Source organism: Drosophila persimilis, unplaced genomic scaffold (assembly GCF_003286085.1).
Source record: "Drosophila persimilis strain 14011-0111.01,24,50 unplaced genomic scaffold, DperRS2 tig00000606-arrow-arrow-pilon, whole genome shotgun sequence".
Lineage (NCBI taxonomy): Eukaryota > Metazoa > Arthropoda > Insecta > Diptera > Drosophilidae > Drosophila > Drosophila persimilis.
The window spans coordinates 157,961-177,348 of NW_020825324.1; the positions used below are offsets into that span (position 1 = coordinate 157,961).

General features: G+C 47.2%; 1 protein-coding gene and 1 long non-coding RNA gene across 4 annotated transcripts; one reads left to right on the forward strand and one right to left on the reverse strand.

Moving 5' to 3' along the window:
• Nucleotides 1-620: 620 nt before the first annotated feature.
• Nucleotides 621-1,239, forward strand: LOC113566198. Of its 3 annotated transcripts, none has more exons than XR_003408979.1 (3): nt 621-684; nt 745-1,013; nt 1,071-1,239. It is a non-coding gene; the product is annotated as an uncharacterized LOC113566198 (long non-coding RNA). The 3 variants fall into 3 exon arrangements; XR_003408978.1 differs by having other exon boundaries at nt 745-1,009; nt 1,071-1,236; XR_003408980.1 differs by having other exon boundaries at nt 631-684; nt 767-1,009; nt 1,071-1,237.
• Nucleotides 1,240-2,139: 900 nt separating this feature from the next.
• On the reverse strand, nt 2,140-5,488 carry LOC6597454. Its single transcript, XM_026990719.1, has 4 exons — nt 5,453-5,488; nt 2,677-5,335; nt 2,363-2,499; nt 2,140-2,226 (listed from the first exon to the last, which is right to left on the reverse strand). The coding sequence occupies exons 1-4, from the start codon at nt 5,486-5,488 to the stop codon at nt 2,140-2,142; spliced, it is 2,919 nt and encodes a 972-aa protein (XP_026846520.1).
• Nucleotides 5,489-19,388: the final 13,900 nt, after the last annotated feature.

Here is a 19,388-nt window from a genome sequence, read left to right on the forward strand (position 1 = left end):
CTGCACGCTGGAAAAGTGTAGCATGCTTTTGGGCTGTCAAATCTTTTGCAGAGTGTGCAGAGTCCAGACATATCGAATGCCGATTTGTAATCAGATTCATAAAAAACAAATTTTAAAAAATGTAGCAAAAAAAATTGAATATAAAAAACGGATAAGGGAGGTTTTTCCAGTAAGCGTTTTTGGGAAAAAAAAGATCAAACTTGAAGGAGAAAAAGAGCATAAAATTAGCCGGCCTTATAGAAAATTAACAAATTTCCCGGCATCGAAGCTTTTCTGATCTCCCAAATTTCTCAGGAATCTACAAGTGGATACCCCAAAGAGGGGACTGATCTTTGTACAGTTGAGCGGCATTGTATATCTACTACTGAATTGATGGAAAACAGATATACATAGTTCGTAGCTGAACATTCTAGCCAGTCGATAGATTTCAAAAGCCACCAAAACATAACAAAATTTACTTTACTTTGGAAAATACCGTAGGATCTAGTAGTCTTCTGTTTTATCATTATAAAATTCTATATTGTGTTTTTACACTAGACGTACGAGTACACTCGTATTATTATACACAAAATTAAAATTTTTTTTTTGTTTGCCCGGACACAATCTACACTAAAACCGAAAGAGCTTTGGCGAAAATTTCAAACATTTAATCAAAACATCTTTGGTTGCAGACTTTCAATTGAGGTAACGTTTATTCTTTGAATTCTTTAAAATCCCTTCGAATTCAGTTGGTCAAACGTTTAGATTGCTCACGAGTTTTTACCAGGGTCCCCGCAATTGCCGAGCAATTTATTGAAGGAAGCCAACAACAAGCCACAATCACGGAATAGAATGTTATAAGTCGGTACTACTGGAGGGTGGCTGCGCTGATCATCGCCCAGCTAAAGACGATGATCATCTCCAAATGAAGTACGCCAGTGGCAACTGCCATTACACAGAAGTACAGCAAAGGAATATTACAAGAGGAAGTTCAGCCAATCCATCATAAACAGATAGAATGTATACAGATGTATGTATGTATGGTTGCCCCAGTAGGATTGGTGCTGATTAACCTTCTCCTCCTCATTCAGGCTTACGAGGGGCATGCTACAGAATTGGGAATAGTTTGGTCATGGCTATTGGAATTCTGATTAAACTTTTGTGTCTGCAAAAGTTTGTTTTTGCACTTGAAAGAAGCTGAAGTGTACGACATTGATACACCTACATTTTGATCTTCTTAATATTCTCTGAAATATAAAATAAAATACTACAAAATGTGAAGCTATCTTGTTCTTTTCAAAACTTTAGATATGTCTTTGGGTCGGTGGGTCGTTCAACAGAAACACCGGAAGATGGATGATACACTATGTATGTCGTCCCATGTTTCAGAATGGTTTCAGTTTGTAGATGTCGAAGATTGGCATAATTTACTTGATGATATTTTATTTGTATTCAATCATTCTTAAAAATTAGAGTACATTAAAGTGACTTTGCTTATCGTTTGTTTTTTCTTTTCATGTACTTCTCTTGCACGTTGAAAAATTGCATTCGAAATTGTTATCTACATCAGGACATTCGATAGATTCGATTTATATAGTACAGATAAGATATATAGATATTTATACAAAGAATTACATCTAGCAGAAGAAACGCCCACATATTACTACATGAAAATAAAAGAAAAAAAAAAAAGTGGAGTAAATCTTTTCTATGGGGGAATCATCCTCTCTATCATCCGTCGAAGCATCTAACTCTCCTTCTCTGTACTCCTGGGATCCCTCTTCTTCCCTACACTCCCTGGATGCCTCTCCTGGGCATCTGTACTCCTGGGATCCCTCTCCTTCCCTACACTCCCTGGATCCCACTCCTTCCCTGTACTCCCTGGATCCCTCTCCTTCTCTGTACTCCCAGGATCCCTCTGTTTCTATGCGTTTATAAAGCTACCAAATGCGAAAATACTCTAACATGGATTAGGGGGATCGATCTCTTAACAAATAGAACTCCCAAAGACTGTGCTTTAAATCTAAGTTTGATGTGGACGCCTCCTTGGTCCTTGCATGAGGGGTGTTTTCTGTTCTTTTTTTTTTTTGTGGAAATATATTACAATAGATGGGGCGGATCGCGGCGTCCTTGAACTCTTTCTGGTCATGGGCATGGTCTCTATCTCGGGGAGGGCGACATCGTTGGCTTTGCTGTGGGCCTCTGAAGTGCGGCCGCCGTTGGCGCTGCTGTCAGAATCGTGATGACCTACAGTGTGTGTGGGGTGGGTGGAGGTTTTTCAATGTTCGGAGTGTATAGTGGTGTTTGGAGTGTGTGTGGGTGGTGGAGACAAAACAAGAGCTCGAGATTACATGTCTAGACGATGGTGGGAATTGCGATTTACTTTGGAGTTGCCGTCGATGATCTCCACGGGATCTGCGGGCACATACGCCGACAGACCCATCAGCCCAAAGATATCCGGCGTATAGTTGAGCAGCTGTGATGAGCTGATGGTGGGCGTGGCCGCCTTCGGTTCCCCACCTGGAACAAAAAACAAGGACATTCGTTAAACAGAGAACACCTGCATAGAGTAGTCGAAAAGTAAAGCAAGAGGAAAGTGTAACGAAGAGAATGAGAGTGTGAGTGTGAGCTCGACTATCTGTCTGTTTTCGGTGGTTCTATGTTCTACGGTTCCATAATCTTAGCTCCTACCTGTACCTGGCGTCGGGCGCACTCTGGGGAATCTCGGCGCTGACGCTGACGCTGGCGCTGACGCTGGCACTGGCGCTGGCGTCTGGTGGTACACAGGACGTGGCGCTGATGCCGAGGCAGACACCTCATGATGCACATCCGGCGGATGGTAGGCCTGATGACGGGGCTGTGGCGTCACCACATAGACCTTCTCATTCGTCTGCGGCAGGATGGCCACCTGGGCCTGTTTCCACAGCTCCTTGGGCGCCTGAGTGCTTCTCACATACAGCGGCGTCACCGCGTCCTCGCTGGCGAGCATCATTGTCGTTGGCCTGGCAGTAGTGGTGGTGGTGCTGCTGCTCGGCAGGGGTGTGGTCATGGCGGGCGGTCGTTGTCGCTGCTGTCCCTCGTAGTAGTCGAGATGCAGTCGATTGTCCTCCAGAGGCTGGAAGCGCTTCGAGCTGCGCTCTCCCAGCAGATGCAGCTGCTCTAGATTGTTGATGGAGGTGGACAGATCCCCGGCATTGGTGGGCGGAGCGGAGCCGCCACCCAACTCGAAGCCGCCGCCGCGTGTGGTCTTCGATTGACGCGTCAGCTGCTGGAGCGGAGCCTTAGCCGTGGCCGTAGCCGGAGCCGGGGTCGTGGTGGTGGTCGTGAGGTACTCCGTGGGGATGTGCTTGGACCGGCCCCGAATCGTGGGGGTGCTGGGGCGATGCGACAACGAGTTGTACTCCTGCTCGGTCCAGCCGTCGATGTTGTGCTGCAGCCGGGAAATGTCCACCCCCAGGGGCCTGCGCTTCGTCTCGCGCTCTCGCTTCAGCAGCTCCCGGAGATTGGAGGCCAGGATCTTGGTCAGGTACTTGGTGGTGCGATGGGTGTTGGGCGGCGGCGGGGCCGTCACCGTGGCCGTTGCCAGCTTCGACTCCTGTTGCTCGTGCGGCTCCTCCACATCGTTGTCGTCATGGTCATGCTCCTGGTTGTGGCTGTGCTTGTGGTTCTGCTTCTGGCTGTGGCTGTTGCTGTGGCTGTGGACATGGACCCATGGCTCGAAGGGGCGTGGCCGCTGCTTTGTCGTGTAGGGGATGATCACCTGCTGGGGACTCGGCGGCGACATGCCCGCATACTGTCCGCTGGCATCGATGGCCCCGTACGTGGAGGTGGGCGTAGGCGGCGCCGGCGTGGGCGTGTACACCTGACTGAGGCGGAAGTTCAGATCCGCGGGGTCACGGGTGAAGGGACGCGCCCCGGCCACCCCCACCCCCAGGGCATGGTTGATGGGCGAGTCGAGCAGTCGCTTAGGGGTCTCCCTACCGCGGCTGCCGGAGTGATGATAGATGCCGCGATGATGCACTGCCGCCAGATGGTTATTGACCTCCGCAACGGGGGCTGGTGGTGCTGGTGGTGCGGGTGGTGCGGGTGGTGCGGTTGGAGCTGCTGTTGGCGGCTGCTCTGTCGTGGTGTACACCACTGTGCTGGTCTCCTCCGTCTGGTACTGTTCCGCGTAGTAGAGCTGCTGCTCCTGCTCCTGCTCCTGCTGCAGCTGCTGGGAGGATGCCGCCGGATAGTTGTCTGCCGGCGGCAGCTGCTGCGTGGTCGTCTCCGCAAAGTGCCCCAGTTCCGTGAGAAGCTGCGAGGCGGGCAGGTGCTGGTGCACCGAGCCACTGCTCAGGTCCTCCAGCTGGTAGCGGACTGTGCTAATGTCCTGCAGCTGATGGTGGGGCTGGTGGTGGTGCTCCTGCTCCGAGGGGGGGCTGGGTCTGTGGGGTGCACTGGCTCCCAGATCGATCGCATGCGATGGCACAAAGGTCGCCGGATACTCCACGGAGGTCACAAAGTCCGTCAGCTGGTGGCTCTGGACGATCTCGAAGTTGCTGCTCGGGATGCTCGTGAAGCCCGGATTGCTGGGGATGCTCGGGCTGTACGGCCGCGGACTGGGTGCCGGTCGGAACGGTGGCACTGGTGGCACTGTGCTGGCACGCACTTCCGACGGGGCAGCCACATTCTCTAGCGGCCGGAAGGCCTGGGCATTGTACAGCGGTGGCAGGGCCATGTGGCTGAGGGCAGGCAGGGGCACGGTGATGGGCAGGAAGACACTCTGCCCCGCTGGTGCCGCAGGCGGAGCCCGGAACTGCACGGCCCTCTGGCGATGCTGCGATGCCTGGGCCAGCGGCTGTTGTTGCACCTGCCACGATTGGACAACCTGCTGTTGCTGCTGGGGAGGATGCTGCTGCTGCTGCTGCTGCTGCTGCTGCTGCCCCACCATCGGCACCCAGGGATACTTGTTGCACAGACTGCAGGGCTTTCCCGCCGCATCGAAGCTCTGCACGGGCTTGGGGTAGGCGTAGTTGTTGGAGCTGGCCCCCAGCTGCTGGTCGCGCGGCGTCTGTCCGCCCAATCCAAACCATCGGGCCACGCGCGTCATGAAGCCCGGTGGCTCGGCGACAGGCGCAGAGGCCACTACCGGGGACACCTCCGAGTACCCTGCCGCATGGCTGAGACGCTGCGCTGTGGGCAGGGGTGGCGGCACCAAATGATCCGCCGGCTGTGCGGGCAGGACTGACCTTGACAATGCCTGGGCCTGGGCCTGGACCTGCACCGTTGTGGTTGTGGCAGAGAGCACCAGAGCCAGCGCCAGCGCCAGTGCGCGGCTGTCGAGGCCGAGGGACGCGAAGCGGCGGTTCAGTGCCTGGAATCGAGAGGAGAGTGGGGAAAATCCAATTAGATGTCAAATTTCACTTTCCAAGTCATAAATTCAAGCCAGAGACGCCAACGCTCCTAATTTATAGAGAGCAGGCGGCCGAACCGGGCCACCATTCGATCCGGTTACGGATCCGAACATGAAAGGCGCAAAAAGAAGCCGTTGATCCGGTTCATTCCTCATTCGATTCGTGGTTTCACGGTCACCGTATTTGCAAATCCAAAACAACACAAAATGTGAACATCCAGCGGCAATGTGGTAGGATCCACTCTATCACTTTTATAGAACCATTTAAAAGTTAGGACTTTGCCTTTCAATGCATTTTGAGTCATATTTTGTACGAAAAACTTCTTTGAATGAACGACTTAAGAACTAAGATCTAGCTATGAACGGAGTCCATAAAGAATCTAGAAGAATAGATACCTTCCATCCAGACGAATGCAAGATTATAGTATTAAAACTCAATAAAATACACACATTTCTGTGTGAGGATATAAGGGACAAAACCCTATATTATTTTCGAAATTTATTAAGCCAATACCAAATGAACTAATCGACTCATAATTGCATTAGCTTTGATGAGAAAACCTATTCTAATCAGCAAAAGTTAATTTCAGGATGATCCTTGATTAAAGTTCTTCCAAAAAAGTCTCTCTAAATCTCGGCTTATGGCCAAGGGTTAACGATAGCTCCATAGATAGCTCCAGGCAAGTTTTTCCATACAATAACCTTGAAAATTAACACTCTATATGTTATATATTATAGTCAAAAAAAACATTTCATAGATAGTCCCAGCGAATTTGTAGAATTTGGCAATTTTGTAACCCAACCTCGAAAACCACGTTTGTTCTTTTTGATTGCCATATTTGTTCTGATATCTTTGGAACCATACCTTCAATGGTTTCTGAACTTGTTGCGAAATGTAGGCTCTTCCAACCATTCCAAAACTATACCAAGAACAACAATTTCTAAAGGCATCCCCCATCCACAATAGATCTCATTCGTGTTCAAAGTCGCATGCGATTTCCAATGATTGTCTCCAGGCAAAGAAGTCTCAACAACAAAATAACCCACTGATATGAGATTGTAGGGCAGCGATAATGACATTCAAATTGAATAAAGACCAGCGTTCTATGAACTGATTACAGTACTGGCAAACGGACAAACAAGAGCTGACTAACCGGTGAAATATTAGCAGAGATAAAGTCCCACAAAAACCTGAGTGAGACACAGAACAGCTTTATGGGGCCATGGGCCGTTTATGGCCATAAACGAAAACGTTAAGTTGTCTGGCGGGGAACATTCCACAAAATAATAATTATCTTGGAGGCCCAGCAAAGACCTCAGACCTCAGACCTCAAACCTCAGACCACTTGAGACGGGAAGGATGCCTCTTGAGGCTTCTTCAGATAAATTAGCTTTGATTGCACAAACCTAGACAAATTCCAATTGAATGTTCGATTGAATGACAATTTCCGATTCACAGGCCGTCGATGCAGAAGACCGACTTTCTCCCTGGCACTCGGGGCGGGGTCAGCAGTTGCTGGCCAAATTGCTAATTAGCCGAAGGTAAATGGCCATCAGCTACTGCTGACCGCATCATCACTCTACCCATATGCCAGATACCAGATGCCAGATGCCACATGCCACATGCCACTTGTTGGCGTCTCTCTGGTTGCCACAAAAACCCCAACAAAACGAGAAACCCCATCGCCATCTCCGGCTGGGACTTCCTCTCTGGTCATTGAATGGTCTATGTCCACCACTCCTCAGGTGCATCAATGAGCGACAATTTGCCATTATTTATGGCTGCCCCCATGGCCATTGCCAGCTGCATCCCCCTGCATTCCGCCAACACCCCTTGCGGCTGGTCAGTAGTGGGCGAACGCCTACCGGCCAAAGTTCAACAGAGACCAGGATCGGAGTTTCATGGGAACTGAATCAGAGTCTCTGTTGAGGAAGGAAGTCTCTCGCATGAGGGGAAGGCCCACTAAGATCTTTCCCCCCAAAGAGGACCTTCGAGATTGGGACATTAAAGAGTGGAGAGCCCTTGAGCTCTAGATGAAAGTAAGAAAACATCTCCCAGTGCACCCCTGACCCACAGAGAGAGAGATGCCACCCCCCCGGGGGCTATAGGTTTCCCAGTCACCCAGTCCCCCAGCGACTAATTATGTGAAAATTAGCTCTCATTAATGTGAGTTATCAATAAGCAGTCGCCGAAAAACAAAAACAAAAACCTAATACGAAGAGAGTTAAGAGCCCAACAATGGGCGTTCACTTTCCCATAATTATTATTATTTTTTGCAGCTTCTTTCTTTTTTTAAATATATATATATATATATATTGTGATACTGCCATATTTGAAGCTCGAGCAGAAGCAGAAGCTCAACGTAATTCAATTAAGCCTCAACGACGGTATCAAAACAAAGGCCAATCCCAATCCGCGGGGGCCCAAAGCCCCCACTCCACTGGCAGGCAGGCACTTCAGTCAGTCCACATGGCAGCAGCAGCGATGTCGTTTGGGTTGGTAATAAATCGAGGTCGTCGCAATTTGAAAAGAAAGTGAAATTCTGCAAACAGTTGGCAAACAAGCGAGCAGCTGACGGACGAAGAGAGGAGCCTCCTGCCTCTTAGTCACAGTCGGAGTCTGGCTCTGGCTCTGGCTCTGGGTCTGGGTCTGGATCTGGTCTGGCTTGCTCTGGGAAGAAACTTGTTTCTTCTCGGTTCGTGTCGATAATAAAAGCAGCTCTGGCAGAGAAGCAGAGAAGCAGAGGAGCAGTACTCCTCCAAACATGCAACCTTGGCTTTGCACTTGAGAATCGCAAACGACTGGGAGCCGCCGCCATAAGGTTTGACAAATGATCAGCAAACCAAGGGGAAGGGGGAAGGGAGCTCCACATGGAGCAGAGGAGCAGAGAAGTGCACGCGATCCGACAATGTGCTTGGGAATCTTTTTGGGGCCGCAAATAACCAAACCGCAATTGTTGTCGACGACCCCCAACATCCATGGGTCGTCATCACATATGAGAGACGACGACGACGACGAGATCATCTTCTGGCCTCCTCTGTGGCTCTGTGGCTTTGTGGCTCTGTGGCAAAAGTGAAATTGTCGATAAAACCAAAACCAGGAGGGAACCCAGAAGGTAGGAGGGATCGGCAGCGACGGTGGCAAGAAAAACTGTCACAGCACGGCACTAGGTTTTCCAAACAACAAAAGCCACAGAAATTAATTATGAAAATATACATCGTACTCATATCGCCAGTGCCTGCACCTCCGACTCCGACTCCGACTCCGCCTCCGCCTCCCCCAGCTCCTCGGGAGATGTATGGAAATGGTTTTGTGGAAAAACCAACCAAGAGATCCAACAAAACAAAGTAATGGCAGCAGCCGCCAAAGAAAAATACACTTTTATGGGGCTGGAAGTCGTCAGCGGACAGCCGACGTCAGCGGATGGAGAGGCCTGCAGATGGAGATGACAGCTATGCTCAGCCCCCAGCCCCCAGCCCCCTCCAGGGGCACCCGTGAAAAAGATGCATCACAAATATGCAAAACTATTCATCAATTTATCGACTATGGCAAGTTGTGAGATCGGTTAAGGGGACTCCTTATTCACGATTTCCATTAAATATGGGTCATTGGTTTAGAGGGGATGTATCCTTATAGATATTATATACATATATCTATGTCTATTTAATATTTAATATTTTGGAATGAGATCTTTTGCTTGTATTTGTGGCTTGTCATGGGTTGATTTCTGAAGAAAGGATTCCAAAGGAATTCTGCTTTTATGTTCAGATTATGTAAACATTTCACTTCCCATACAAAAAGATCCAAAGAAACGATACATATATTATTGAATTATTATGAATTATTGCATATCTTGGGCTTGCTAAGAGATTCTTCTGATTCCATCAAAGGAGGATCTTGAGAATCATCAAAGGAGGATCTTGAGAATCTTGAGACGAAAGGCTGCCATCATCAGCATCCCATTAACAGAGTTTCCCGCTGTTGTTGCATTCCCATGTTTTTGTTTACATAATTTCCGCATAAAAAAGAGCCTCTGCTCCCTGCCCCTACCCCTGGTGGCGCCACCATTTATCTAGAGCATTACGTTGCACCTTTCCATCACTTTCGCTTCGTTTCACTAATCCGAATCTTGGGAGAATCTTAAGAGCTTTTCCATGCCATGTGGAAAAACGTTTTCCCGGAAATGTCGGACGATCCCGTGGAGATACGACAGGTGCGGATGCGCCTTCATGGCGACAAAATTTTCCATATGAGATGGCACAAAACGGTCCGAGTACTGCATGCAAAAAAGAGATCGATGCGAGACGAGAGTCCGGCGAATGTGGGACACAAGAGTGCAAGAAATACTCGGATGACAATCAATAAACACTCACCCAACACTCGCAGCCCTTCTGGGACTCACATGATGAAAGCTTTCGGATTGACATTTATCGATGGAAGAATGGACTTATCTCGAATGCCAGGGACAGGGACAGGGACAGGTGTCCATGGCGTCATTTCGGGGAGATAGCCGATAGGAGATAGGTGTCTGATGGCCGAGCCAAGGCGTAGTTATATATATTAACTGCTCTGATTAGTTTTTTTTTTGACATTGGGCAGGAAATTGATAGAGACCACTATGATAGAGGGCAGCTAGCACAGATTCCACTATAATTGTGGCTCTGTTTAGTGGGTAAACCCATGCAGAACTGATAAATGGAACACATAAATATTCAGGGCTCTAAAATGCTAGAACGGAGGAGCACTTGGGAATGGAATACCCATGTGGCTATCTGGCAGATCATCTGAAGATCACTGGTTCCTTTATCGCACCTTGAGACACCTCTAATTGTGATGACATGGAAATTGTAGACGCAGCGAAAATGAATCTCACCTCGACCTGTTAGGCGGCTGACACGAGGAAAAGAGCCATTGGCCTTGTCGGCAGATCCACTCGAATGTGGATAATTTATGAGCTGCTGCTTAATTTGATTAGCCATGCCTGTAGATGGGTTGTGGGATGTGGTGGTGCAGCCACTCTTTTACGAGTACGAGTATTGCCCCAAAAACAAAATTGCAGACACATTTGCGAAATGTCTGTCATGGCTCTACGATGGTGCTGATGATGATAATGATGATGATGTACTCAACGCAATGCGGAATCAAGCAATTGTGACGACAGCACGCGAGTAATTAACAAGTTTTTGTCATCGCATCCATCGCATCCATCGCATCCAGCAATTGTCTCATTTGTCCCGTAACCCCCTCAACGCTGGATCCAGATACACATTCGCGCTGTTCATTATAAACAAATTAAGGCAACGATCGCAGCCAATCGATCACTGGATCGATGCAACCATCTCTTTGCATAATCGAACACGACTCCGGCGTGTTCCCCCAATCCCGGAAGATTAGATCCATTCGTTCAGCGATCACTTAGCTGTTGCGGTGTGCCACTCGTCTGCGATCTGTGTATCGATTACCGATTGATCTCTGGATCTGTCCTGATCTGCGCGACAAGGTCCCACGGTTATAATGTGGAAACAAGGAAAAGGGTATTGTACATCTGAAGAAGCACTCATTAACAGTGGATAGTACATCTAATGGCAAACAATTGCGTGGCCCAAAATAGATGATAAACTCTTTGTAAATTATCGGTCCAAACAAGCATACCCTCGTACAAGGCAAGTGGGAAACAGACAACAGGTAATTGGCCCAAAAGTATGTCTGCAATGAGAGATTGACAGTGATATACATAGGTATAGGGTAGTTGGCAGCCAGTCGCTCGAGGGCCGTGCCCCCCTTTTTGACCATAACGAGCTCCCACCAGACGCACACACACACACACACAGATACAAATACTACTACGAGAGAGAAAGATACGTATATCCAGATACAACAATAAATAAAGACCGAGCGACCCGGCATTATAATACGAGTAATAACAGCAAAAATAACGATTCCCAGCGATTGCCAGCATAATCGGCGCATTGTGGACTTTTATTGTCGCTCCACACACCCCCCCGTGGCACGGTGGCAGAGGCCCATCCAGGTCCATGTGGTGGGGGTGGGGGTGGGGGTGGTGCTGGCTCCTATCCTCCAATTGGTGTGGTGTGACCCTGCGGAACAATAAGAAGAAACGCGAGCAGCAGCCCACCAAATGGAATGGAAAGAAAAAATAAATGAAAGAAAAGAAAAATAAAAGAGAAAAACCCGCCCGTGGAGGAGCATCGCGGCCGTCGCGTCGTTGGAGATGCTCGGGAAAAAAGTGAAAATTTGTCCGCGTCCAAAAATTATGCGCTTTTCACACGCGCACCGGTAGGAGGGGCATTTCCACTCCCCCCCCAGCACAGCACAGCACAGCACAGCATTCCCCATCCCCCATCCCCTCTCTCAACACTTGCGTGTAATTGTCGTGTGACAACGCGGGCCTGGGGCCTGGGGCCTGTGGCCTGGAGCTCCGTGGAACCCACTCCCCCCCCGTAGAACCGGTCGTCGGATTGTGGATCGCGCGGATCGTCCGCTGGCCCCGGTCGACCGGCTCGTGTTTGCTTTAGTTTTCGCACAAGCCAAAAAGCCAGGAAAGTGCAATGCCAGTATGGCAACCGACCTGGCTCATGGGTTAGCGGGCACAGTGGGACGAGCACGAGAGAGTGCATGGGAGATACAAGAATACGACCATAGAGAGATTTTTAGTCTAAAGAAATCTGGAATAAAAGTCTAAGAAGCATTCTTGATGATGTTCAAGGAATTTCTGTGGGTACCATCATAAGGTCTATTGTAAGATCCAGTAGATCTATAAAGCCTCAATAAATCGATAAATAAAGCCTCAAGACTTATACTTAATTCTCAGCTATCATGGGATATAGGATCTAGTGGGATGATCTGTTGAATTTTTCAGCATTAAGAGACATGCTCCCATTCTCATACAGTTTCAATAATCTTCCCAAGTCCTCAGTTATCAAAGCATCTAAGGCCTGGAAATATTCATACGATTTTCCCATAGACCTCAAACCACTGTGCGCTGAACTTGGCTGTTGAAAAATGTTCAAAATTGGTAAGAAAAGAAAAGAAGAAAAAAAGAAGCCCCAACTCGAATGAAAACAAAAGTAAAAGTGGTTGTTGTAGCCTGGCTGTAGGTCTTATTGTTGCAACTCGGGATCGGGCATGGGTATGGGTATGGGTATGGGTATACGAGTATGTACCTATGGTCGCATACACTGAACAGAGTTCACTTTTGAATGTATGGATTTTCCTTTGTTTTTCAGCTGCGTGCCGTTTGGCTTTTCTTTTCTTTTTTTGGCGGGGGTCAGCTATAAAAAGTCGAGCACCTCCGTCTGGTCGGGCTTAAACAGTGGGGCCGCCCCATCCACCCAGCCCCCAGCCCCCAGCCGCTAGCCACGCACCTGCTGGTCCATGCGGTAATTAAGATTGTTCGCTGGCCTAAGTGACGCCAATTAAGTTACGTCGGTCAGTCGTACTCTGGCACTCTGTTGGTGGGCCAGCAGCTTCTGCTGCTCTGTTATTTATTTAGTATTTTAGAGGCATTTTCTCACTCGAGTCGCCGGTTGCTCGTTTCCTCGTTATGCAAGTTCTGTCGTGGGGGGGAATCTGGGTGATCTGTCTGTGGGAAAACAACGAAAAACTCTTCTGTTTTGCTGCCTGTGCTTTCCAGTGGGAGAGAAGATGTCTCTCTGGGCGTTCCTCCTCAATTATGAATGTCGGACGCCTCGAAGAGGCTGCGGCTGCCACTGGGACCCTCTTTGTGGGACACTCTTTGTGGGTTGTGTTCAAATTGAAGTGAAATTGCAAACTGATTATTATTTAAAACTATTTTTTGTTTTGGCCCGTTGCTGCGTGTTCGGCCCCATAAAGCAGGGCATTGCGAGAGAGATATGTATAATATTTTAATTATAATTAAGTGTGTGGCGGCAGCAAAGCGATTGTCGAGACAGATACACAGACAGTGGTCTTTTCTTTCTTTTGGCCATTAATTTTCAGATATTTACACCGACCATTGCCTTAATTGGTCTCCACTGTAACACACTCTGCATCTGCGTAATCTCTAATCACATATTACTCGCACGAGCACGATTTCGAGTACAAGTACGAGTATCTGTATCTGTATCTGGCATATGTATATTTCGCAAATCACATCTCATAACTGCTCCCGTTCAGACGCTCCATGATTACATATATGTGCCACTCAGTGGCGACAATCTGATTGGCATCTAAAAATACGTTTTTGCAGGAAATGTAAATGTAAATGTAAATGTAAATTTCTGATCAAATTAAAATTTGCATAATAAAGTTTCAATTTCTTTTGTCTGTTCGGGCGGAAGCGCTGCTTGTACTTTCCCCGAGATCTAAACGGAAGCAAATGAGTTGCCAAAAATATGGAGAACCGACAAAGAAGTCCCACTGATCCGAGGAGAAAGCAGAATACAATCTACAAAATATCAATCATATCCTTCTTTAATTAAGAGCTAGGAACCATTTGGTGGGCACTGATGGTACACCATTATTTGGGTTTAGAGATATTTAGTTGCATTTTGGATATATCAACAAGCGGAAACTCATAGATCACAATTAAGAGAGATTTTAACCTATTCCGATAGCACATATACCATCGATCGAATCAGGGATGATATTCGTTTGTCAACGAATTCCTCAATCGGAATTCCTCGAGGATTTCTTTGTCATACATCATTTGTTATAGATGATAGAACCAAAATACGAGTGTACTTTTGCATAACACTTTCCCATATGTGAGCAGGATAGAAATAGGTAAAGTAGGAGATGGCATGCTGAAGCATTTTCGATTGCGTAGTGCAATGTTTTTTGGTTTCCTTTCCTTCTACTACAAAAAAAAATGCACTTGCCATGGAGCTTTAGCAATTATATGAATTATCGCATCAACGCAGTGTTGCATTCTCCACCTATCGCTCTCTCTTCCCATCACTCTCACTCTCACTCTCAGTCTCTTTCTGTTTCTGTTTCTTTCTTCTTTAAGCGTTGACAGACGACCGAGCGGCTATAGCGATGGGTAAATTAAAGTTCCATCATCAAAGGCGATTATATAATTGTGTGCGTGCCTCTCTCTATCACCATACATACATCCTCTCCCTCTCCCTGTCCCTCTCCCTCTCCATCTGTATCGCTGCCTCTGCTCCTGTGTGCATCTGCCGGGAAGCGCATTAACCAGTCAATGACACCTTAACCCCACAAACACTCCGGGTTCCCCCCGCCAACAGCTGCTCCAGTGGTCACCAGACAGATCCATGCTTGGCTGCTTATTGGTTTTTACGACTACGATGCATGCCCCCGAATACTCGTAAAAAAGAGCAACGATTGTATAGTACATATATCCGAAATAAACAAAAAACCAAAAAAATAACCATAAAAACGCTGACTGACGAGAGGCCAGAGAGTGCCGCCACATAAAATGCAATCCAACAATTACACAATTGGAATTTGCCATTGTCCGATACAATAAAATATATTGTAGATACGAGTACGTACGTATATATTTGGGCTTTGGTTTTTGGTCATTTGGGGTGGGGGATGGGTGGGTGGATGGGTGGACGTCCAAAGACAAAAGCCCGACCAATTTATGCACCAACTCTTTCGGATTCGTTACAATTACGTGGCATATTCGTTATGCATCTCGCGTGATGGTTAGCCCCTCCGAAAATCATAAACAGATATTCATTCAGTGTTTTTTGTGGATTTCAATTACAATACAGCACAATTATCCATACAATTGAAATGCACTCAACGCACCTGTTACGCCTGAGACAGAGACAGAGCCAGAGACAGAGCCAGCGGCAGTGGCACCACCCATGGGGCCCCACCGAATGTATAATATATGGCCTTTGGGCCTTTCTGGCCTCTCTTATGTAAGCCTTTTTGGCATCGATCTTCCACCGATTGGGCCACTCGTGATTGGCATGCCAATTGCCAGAGTCAAAGTCAGAGTCAGATCGTTCAGATATCTGCGATTGATAAGCGGCATAATGAGCGGCTCGTACCTCCAGACGGTTCCCGTTCCTCCCAGAAAGGCCATGGGAAAGGGCATCCATTGAATCAATGAATCAATATTTTACTAGAGCACTGGCTGGCAGTGGGATCTGCGGCAATTGAATGATCAAAGCGAAACAGATTCGAACAGATGGAACAGATTGATGAATTAGACAATTTGCTACGATCACCGATCCATTTGCAGCTCTCAGTCCCAGCCTCGGTCCCAGCCTCAGTCCCAGCCTCAGTCCCAGTCTCAGTCCCAGCCTCAGTCCCAGCCTCAGTCCCAGCCTCAGTCCCAGCCTCAGTCCCAGCCTCAGTCCCAGCCTCAGTCCCAGCCTCAGTCCCAGCCTCAGTCCCAGCCTCAGTCCCAGCCTCAGTCCCAGCCTCAGTCCCAGCCTCAGTCCCAGCCTCAGTCCCAGCCTCAGTCCCAGCCTCAGTCCCAGCCTCAGTCCCAGCCTCAGTCCCAGCCTCAGTCCCAGCCTCAGTCCCAGCCTCAGTCCCAGCCTCAGTCCCAGCCTCAGTCCCAGCCTCAGTCCCAGCCTCAGTCCCAGCCTCAGTCCCAGCCTCAGTCCCAGCCTCAGTCCCAGCCTCAGTCCCAGCCTCAGTCCCAGCCCCAGGGGGTATCCATGGCGAAGACAATGAACAATAATTAGCAGATTTGTAAAGTGATACTCGTTTTCTCAATATATCTCTACAGATGCGTATCGTTTGTTAATTCTTAATTGTAATTCCTAAGCAAACTCTGAAGTTCATTTTGAAAGATTCTTAAGGGCTTTAATGGATGGCTTCTCAGCTACAGAATGCTCCATTTTATTCTTCTATATATGGATAAATAGATAATTTCTTGAGGATAGGATTATGTTCATGATTTATACATAAATCCTTCCATTAATCGACTCATCTTTTTCTATCATATGCCCAAACGTTCCCAAACTTTAAGTTTGGCTCGATATATCTTCAGGGATAATCCCCCTAGCCCTACGAATCAAAAATCCTGTAAAAGTACATCCAATTCTCTTTTAACTCCAATTATGCCGAGTACCAATTATAAAAGTTCGCAGAGTCCTAAAGACGTAACAAATATTTTGGGGGCACATTGCAACATCCAGCTATGAGGCAGTGATCTACTACTCCTCCAGGCCTACAACCTATTGATTGATATATCCTTAAACTGAATTTGATCTTGTGGAACGTACATGTACACTTAAGATATCTGAGATCCTTTTGTGTATGTTCTAGAAGAGCAATTGAACTTTATTTCTCCTCTGAAATTTCGAAATGATGTTGCACTTGAAAAGAGTCCTACATCTCCATGTCTAGGGCTTTCCCTTTCCATTGTTTTTTTCGTTTTGTGTCTTATTTTTCCGCATCGAAAGTGATCATAAACTTTATGGATGCTCGTACTTTAAAAACAATTTTAGGCCTCGGAAAGGCTCGTAAAAATTCTACAAAGTCGCCGCTGCAAAGAGCTACAAGAGCTCTGTTTCTGTTTCTGTTTCGGGTTGTGGTTTGGGCCCGGGGACCCTGACCTACGTCTGTCTTTGGCACTCGTAAAACCCTCGTATCTTCGTGGCTGGTTTCGTGTGAACAAATTCTTGGAACTTACCATTTCTTCTTCACTGACTGCTGCACTGGGAGTGCATACAGTTTTCCCAGGAAAAACTGCCGCCTCTGTAGCTGCGCTGCTCCTCTGCTGAAGAGAACCCTTCAAGAATGATGCTGTCTGTAGCTGTCTATCTGTCAGTCCTGATCCTCTGTGTGTGTGGGTGTGTATTTGTGTGGGTGTTTGCTACCTGAAATTCTTGAGAATTTCTTCAGCGATCTCCGGGCACCACTTAATCGATCACTTGACAGTCGCGCACTCGAACAAAAATACAAACAAAATTATTTCAATATTTAGCACACAATTTTCGTGGTTTTTTGTACACTCTTGTTGTGGGATACAGGGGATACGTTGGGCTATGAGGGGGATGCTCCTCCCACGGATCGTTGATATATATATATATATATATGTGTGTATCTCTTTGGTGGATCGCGATCCGTATCTCGATTGTTAACCGCACCGCAAACGAACACTGACTGACTGCACATGCGCGCAGGCGCCCACGAACTGAGCGCTGCGCGTGGAAAATGCGGCAGGTAACGCGAGCCGAGGCCGCCACGGAGAGGAGAGAGTCGCACAGTCGCACAGTCGTACAGTCTGGCAGAGTCGCAGAGCCGCAGAGAGAGTCGCGGGTTCGTGACGTGCCCCACCGTACCGACCATAGATGTACGTGAGCGCTCGCGGGCGGCATTCGCTCAAAGGCGACATGCAAAATGTTGCAAATATCTGTGACAACGACTCTGGGGCAGCATCGCCGCACGAAGATGCTCCCCGGGAAAGACACAGATATACAGATACCGACGGAAAGAGAGAGAGAGAGAGAGAGAGAGATGCCCGATCTGGCATCGGGCACCAGGCCAGGGGGCATGTTTCAATATATGTACACCATTTTGGGCACAGCTGTATTTAGATATAAACACACAAAAGTCCTACATTTTATTGGGGGTCCGTCAATCATTACACAGGTCCTGAGATTCTTGGAAGGATCCAACAGGCGCCCATCGCTTCTTCGTCTGTTCCAACTGCAAAAAGAGCCACAGATATCGATTGCATTCTTGGCTGCTGCGAGGATATTTAGACAGTAATTTTGTCAGTTACTTAAATGGTAATATGTACTATTCAAAATACATACATACATATATGTACATTTTGGACAAATTAATATCCATATATAGGGGAAATAATTCATATTTTTGTGCTTCAAAAATGGAGCACTTGCAATGAAAATTGATTTTGAAATGTCTGTGGTCGCCAGTGGACATGGAACAAATTCTCAATGTTCAATCGGAATTTTCTAACTATGAGAAAAAAGTATGGATTGTGGAAAATAAAAAGCAATGAGAGAAGTAGAGCAGGTCCAGCCATAAAGGAAATACAGAGTAAGAAAGTTTCTTGAGGTGTGTCTTGAGCGATTGCATGGAAAACGAGTCAACTTATTGAAAGGGCCAACCAAAAGTGATTCATATGTATGTATATCCGAGCAGCATCAAACCATACGCGACTCAAAATCGATTATAAAATATATATGAATTCAAACGCCAAGCGGTTCCAGAATGGTATTCCAATTATTTTGAGTACTCCACAGCTTAAGGGACGGACTATAACTAATAATAAAGGAGCCTCATCGCTTAAACCATACCATCGTTAAAAAACAAAACACAGGGGGGTTTGTGTGATCATCGATTGAATGTGCCATCTTTTGGGATTCTCTGTCTGGCCATGTCGGCAATCCAATAGTTAATTATTGTAAGTATTTACTCATCCTGAGATGCCATCATGGGAAGATTTCCTCAATTATCGAATGGATTGCATCACTGGCAGGCAGATCAATAGATTGTTCAAATACTGAGGCAGATGCGAGTACGGGCACTTTTGCATTTGCCTTTAGAGTTGACAATTTTCTTAATTTCCAACTCATGATTGCCGTGCTTAGTTACTCAACGTACGAGCGTTACTAGGAAGCTGTGCCTGTGCTGCTGCCCCATACATAATCTTAATGGGGCCTGCGTTTCGTTTCGTCTCGTTTCGAGAGAAGGCTTCACATTTGCGATGACAGCTCTCGCATAATTGTACAACATTTAAATGTTGATCTTGGCCAGAGCCAGAGCTCTGAAAGCGAGATAAAAGATATCATAAAACACACACACAGAGAGAGAGAGAGAGTCCAAATGTCTAAATGTCTAAATGTCTAAATGTGTAAATGTGCAAATGACATAACCCGCTATGAGTCTGTCTCTGGGGCAACATTCAAATAGAGATACAATTGTATCTGCTGGCCATTTATCTTTCGCTGGCTGGGGTGTCGCCAAAATGTTTGTCGCATTTGGGTTTCTGTTTGGGGAACAAACGAAAGTGGTCAAACAGTGGGAGCCACTGTTCGAGATGCAGGATGGAGGGCAAGCTGCCAC